Raw genomic sequence first — 6,053 nt, 5'->3', positions numbered from 1 at the left:
TGATAGGCCCCCTTTTAGGATTTATAGTCCCATTATAAGTTTAAGAGGGTATAGCCAAGGCCCAAAAGAACCAATCCAAGGCCTAGGATGGCCCGTTCCAGGGCATGAGAGGGCCCATCTCAGGCTGAGAGGGCCCATTTCAGGCCTGAGGGGCCATTCCAAGCTTGAGAGGGCCCATTTCAGGCCTGAGAGGGCCCATTTCAGGCCTGAGAGGGCCCATTTCAGGCCTAAGAGAGGCCATTTCAGACCTGAGAGGGCCCAGTTGAGACATGAGAGGGACCATTTCCGGGCTAGGAGGGCCCATTTCAGGTCTGAGAAGGCCCATCTCAGGCCTGAGTGACAGGGTCCATTTCAGACCCTAGAAGGCCTGTTTGTGGCCTGGGGCCCCTTTCAAGCCGGAGAGGGGCCATTCAGGCCTAAGAGATTCCATTCCAGACCTGAGAGGACCCAGTTGTGGTATGAGAGGGCCGGCATCTTCGACATGATAGAGTCCATTTCCGGGCTGAGAGTGAGAGGGCCCATTGCAGGTCTGAGAACGCTCATTTTAGATTCGAGAGGAACCACTGCAGGCCTAATGGGCCCATTTCAGGCTTGATAGGGCCCATTTCAGGCCTGAGAGGGCCCATTTCAGGCCCTAGAGGACCTGTTCGAGGTCTAAGAGGGTCCATTTCAGGCCTGACAGGGCCATTACAGGTCTCAGAGGGCGCAGTCAGGCCTGAGAAGGCTCATCCCAGGCATGAGAGGAGTGAGGACCATCCTATGTGTGGGAGGGTCCGTGCCTGGTCTGGGTCTGAAAGGGCCCATCACAATCCTGATTGCGCTGATAATTGATACCATGCCTGATATGGTCAGGTCAGATCTGATCTGACCTGATAAAATGAGGCAAGTTTAGTTAAGATTACATGAGACAAGTTTTTTTTTTTAACTGACAAGTTTAAAATGAGACATTCATATTCAGTGATTATTCAAATGGCTTTGTGATTTTCCAAGAATTTTCGGGAAAACAGCAACTGTTTTCGTTCTTGGTAAGGGGGCCCAATTTGGTTAAGGGGGCCCGCTTTGCTAGGGAGCCCATCGCGAACGTCTTTCACCCCCCTCGCCAGAGTTCTGGCTGCGCCCCAGAGAGCATTGTGCAATAAATTGCAGCCAATGTTTACAGTCAAACGCAAAACAAATCACATCTACATGAGACAGAACAAACAAACCACACCTAAATATAAGAGTAAGTACACGTATCGGGTCATAGTGAGCGTCGTCCGCCTTGTCGCGGCGGTCCGCGGCGCTGAGTGCGGTCACCGCCGGATGGCTATCGGTGCACGCGTCACCCGGCCCGGGGATCACCCAACGGACCCCCGGCCGGACGCCGACCAAGCGACGTCGCTGTGCAGTACTGTGCGCCATACTGCGGGAAGGACCACTGATACCCCACCACAGCCTCCATATCCGTCCCCGACTGCTGCAGTCGGCTGCTCCAACTAGCGGGAGCAGAATGTAGTGTTCAGTTGACGTGCACAAATTTATTATAATTCGCTCCGAGTGCAACCGGTGATATTTCTCATGTTTTGACACATCGGGCATTGTGTGCATTGTAGGAATTGGTGACGTAGGTACAAATAAATAAAACATTTGCATGGCATCCTGACTGCGCTTCAGGAGCGCGCAGAACATCATAACAGGGACTATTAACCCGCGCGGGGCTGGGGGGGGGGGGGGTAAATTTTACCCCCCTCGCGAATTTTTGCGATATCTCAAAAACGGCGGCGCGCAGCGCCGCCAAACTTTTATTACCTTTTCGTACATCAATTTGACACGTTCCCTGAAAATTTGAGCGAAATCCGTCGGAAATTTTTTGAGAAAAAGACGTTTTAGTGACGTCATGTTCGCCATTTTCGCCTCAAAAACGGCAAAAGTTCAAACGCCGCTAACATGTTCATTTTTTCAGGAATCAAGACGTAACAAAAAAGGTTATACGTAATTTTACTTTGTCTATCAAATGGCCATCTCGGTTTTTTGAAAATTTTGGATTTTGGCCTACATTTTTTCAAAAAACTGACTTTTTTGGGAAAATCATTATAAAATCCAAAATTTTGAGTCTATCGAAAAAACCGAAATATATGTCAGAGAAGTGGTCTATGTGCACCTACATACCAAATTTTAGAAGAATCGGTTCAAAAATGTGGGAGTTATTCAAAATTTAATGACGTCACGACACACAAAATTTTTGAAAAATGACTTTTTTGGAAGTTCTAGACCTCGCACGGAAACAAAAATAGCACCATTCGATTCGCCGTGAAAAACTGCATCAGATAGACACCTTTTTAGGCCTTAACAACCAACTTCAAAATTTGACCTCACTTGACCTGACCTTGACCTGACCTCGACCTGAAATTCATCCAGAGGTGGCCCATATCACTTATTGAGTGTGCCTATTGAATTATATGAGTAAAATGACCCATAAAACATGTGTCGCACATGCCCTTTTCTATATTTTGTTTTTTGGTGACCTGACCTGACCTGACCTGACCTTGACCTTGACCTCTGAATGATATTGTATGCAACGAATATTGTCTTGGTAGCCTAAGAACACGTTTTGGGCGATCAGTCTCAGTCCATGACTCCATTCTTCGGCAACTACGGTGCAAGGCCGATACTGTAGAAACTTGCAATTTGTACCCTTGACCTGATCTTGACCTTGACCTCAAACTTTAAATTAAGTACATGTTTTTAGTAGTTCGTGATGAGAGCTTTCGATTGGCGTTTGAATTTTCGAAATCGGACCATTAGTTCGGGAGATAACAGGGGGGTAAAATTTACCCCCCCCCAGCCCCGCGCGTTCGGCTGGAGACCCCAGCCCCGCGCGGGTTAAGCAAGCAGGCGAGCGGTATAAGAAAAAAAGCAAAAGATTTACATCAAGATTCGAAAAATCTAAAAACACAAGTTTGTTCTGACAAACTATACCAAGCATGGTTAAAACTCTCCTCGCAAAAAATCTTTGATTGACATCACTAGCGTGAGGCCGGCCGGAATGACGGCTCAGTAGGGGTGGAGCGGTCTGACACTGATCATTTATTTCAGATACCGGACAATGTCAGCGGACAATAGGAATCATTCAGGACAGGTCATCATGTCAGCTGACACCTCTTGGATGGAACACAACGATCACCACCGGCACCGAAATCAGGTACTGTATGCCACTCCCATCGCCCTGAGGCACGGCGCCGCCGTATGACTATAACTTACTCGTACAATGGCAGCTTTGGACCAAACTATACAGTCGCTGTCACGGATTGTATGTTGACAGGGCCACATGTGACAGACAGTGCACAAGTGATGCAGTGGAAAGGAATCAAAACCCCTTTGATAGAAGTGTTCGAGGAACATATGTCTACAGCCTGGTAAGAAAGGGATGATTGTAATATAACCGTAAGAATATATTAGCCGTTTTCACTATGGGTTGTCTGGCGAATGCACTAAACTTGACCAAACCTGCACCAAATATCTTATAACAAATATTTTCCAGATTAAGAATTTATTTCAACCAAGTGTTTTATTCGAAAAAAACGTCTGATGTGAAAAACCAGGTATTTAAGAAGCTAGTACACCCCTAACCGATAACTTCTAAGAACCACAATGAACCTAATATGACCAAATCTGCATCACATCTGCACCAAACGTGTAACAAATGTTGCAGATAGCCGTCGTGAAAACGGCTATTGATAACCAAAATGATCTGCATATTTGCTTTTTTCGTGAAAAAAAAAAATCATGTTGAACAAGTTTGGATGACAAGGAGATAAATGTTTCATTATCTATGTCACGACACATGCACTCAGCCGGCCCATTTGGTGAGCTCAAAAACAAATTTGTCGTGAAAAGTTTGGATATTTTAAGTAAAAAATGTTGCCGTGAATATCGCTTGAATATTCAGGCCGAATTACAAATAGCTCTCACTGTTACTACAATGGTGGTGTTTTATGTCATGACTGACGTCACGAAGAAGGCGCCTTGCAAAATCGAATAATATTCATTTACAATGTTTCGACATAAGGTATAGTCTTTTGTTGTAGACTGACAACCAAATCCATAGAGATATACAACGGTTGGTAGGACGGTGTTGGCAGTGAGTGAAACATCGCTTTTGCAATGCAATGAGAAAAACACATGCATGATATATGCATGCGACCTCCCGCACACCGGCGCACCGGCACACATGCCAGTTTACCCCCCCCCCCCCCTTATGCCCCTTTCTACTTTCTCTAATTTTCTCTTATTCAGTTCTCAAAACATTTTCTGATTCCTCTATACCCCTATCACTGGCAAACTCTTGACACCTTTAACACTTTCATAAGAACTTGTATCTCAGTTCGGTCTTCATGTGTGTGAATTATGAGCGTGCACACTGCACAGTGCACACGCTGTTCCCTCGTGCTATGTAGCCGGTCCAATCGGACTGGCGCTGTGGACTGACCGTTGGTCCGCTGTGATCCGCAGGACTCTGACCTGTGTCTGGCCGCCATCCACGACGCTCGCCTGGCTTACCCGTCCCAATGGAGCCAAGAGTCCGCCAGAGTCCGTCTCAGAGTACTGCAGCACCAGGGTCCGTTCGTACCCAGCTTCCGGCGCGGCATCATCACACCACGTCCGGAAAGACTCAGCAGTGAAGAGAGATTGGGAGTAGAGTTCACCAGCAACAAAGTCTCTGGTGAGTTGCCATGCGAGAGGCGACGGTAAAGGTAGAAGGCGCATTCTCGGCCAAGCATTTTACGTAAGTTAAAAATTGGCACGATTACGAATATCATGACAGTTGCGTAAACGCCTTTAGGCATTTATGACGTATTTGATAACAAAATGAAACTCGTGTCAAAACTTACATATCTATGCCACGGATGGTCTCAGGTGTGACGTTATGTAGCTGAGCATCTTGATGGCAAGTGTCGTTTCTATGCTTACAATTGTTTTTTGTTAATTATTGTTTTGTTTAGTTGATAATGCTGGTTGAGCTGGTGTTGTTTGTTGTTATTTTGATTTATTTTAGACGCGCCCAATGACTGACACTTCTCTCGGCTCATTCGAACAGGGCGCCCATAATAGTTTTGCATCATGCAACCTGTACACTCGAATGGTAACCACGCGTCATTGTTTAATATATGAACATGGTCCCTAACTTTATTTTGACATTGCATGTCTATCCTTAAGTTGCTTTAAAACTTTCTCGATAGCAAATGAGACTCTTTTACACATCATCAAAATGTTCGAGAAGCAGTGTACTTGAAGAGTTCTTATCCTGACGTTTTTTTTTTTTAGAGCCTGTTCCGGAGATAGCTGTGGTCTTCGACACCTTCCGGTTCCGTGAGGGAGACCCACTGCAAACAGTACAGTGCCACGTTCCGATGTCAGTGAATTCGTCCGACTTCCAACTGTTCAGGCTTACCGGGTCTGTAATAAGATCAAAGGAAAAAAGGAAACATGAAAATGGTAAGTTAAAAATGTAGAAACAATGCCAACTCATCTGTCATCTCTTAGTGCCTAGCATGGTTGATGCCGATGGTGTCAACAAGAGTGCCGTTGTGATCAGCGCTGTATAATTGATATGTGTTTGTCATATACAGGGTGTCCCAAAAGTTTCTTTACACCTATTTTGTGATATTATTGGTCATTAATGTCACTTTGAGAACAGGGAGAAACATGATATTGCTATTGGCATGATGCTTAGTATGTCTCGTATTAGAGGGAACCCTTTTCACTGCGTCAGGCTATCTCAGAGACGGCCCTGACTGGTCAATCCCGCACCTATTTTTAACCCTCGCCCTGGCAGGGCATTTTTCATAACATAGGCAGGGGGGTCGATGCGACCCCCCCTCGCGATTGGCTCCTATGGCACCTAGAAACACCAAATTTAGTAGGTAGGTGGACCCCCTAGAGTTCTTGCCCCTGTGCAAATTTGGTTGGTCTAGGTCAATATTTAGGGGGGTTTTGGGGGGTATAAATTTAAAAATTTCGCTAAAAACAGGTCAAAAGTTTTTCGCTTATAACTTTTGATCTAATTACGATAG

General features: G+C 45.6%; 1 protein-coding gene across 1 annotated transcript in view; it reads left to right on the top strand.

The window, feature by feature from the left end:
• LOC122392895 (receptor-type tyrosine-protein phosphatase mu-like) overlaps positions 1–6,053 on the top strand; it is an 84,092-nt gene that overhangs the window by 2,258 nt on the left and 75,781 nt on the right. Inside the window, exons 2-5 of the mRNA XM_043388249.1 lie at positions 3,076–3,181; positions 3,302–3,395; positions 4,492–4,702; positions 5,305–5,475. Coding sequence (XP_043244184.1) covers positions 3,076–3,181; positions 3,302–3,395; positions 4,492–4,702; positions 5,305–5,475 — 582 coding nt within the window. The remainder of the gene's footprint in view (positions 1–3,075; positions 3,182–3,301; positions 3,396–4,491; positions 4,703–5,304; positions 5,476–6,053) is intronic.

Source organism: Amphibalanus amphitrite, unplaced genomic scaffold (assembly GCF_019059575.1).
Source record: "Amphibalanus amphitrite isolate SeventyFive unplaced genomic scaffold, NRLGWU_Aamphi_draft 000505F_arrow, whole genome shotgun sequence".
NCBI classification, from domain to species: Eukaryota; Metazoa; Arthropoda; class Thecostraca; order Balanomorpha; family Balanidae; genus Amphibalanus; species Amphibalanus amphitrite.
This window is presented reverse-complemented; position numbering and strand designations above follow the sequence as displayed.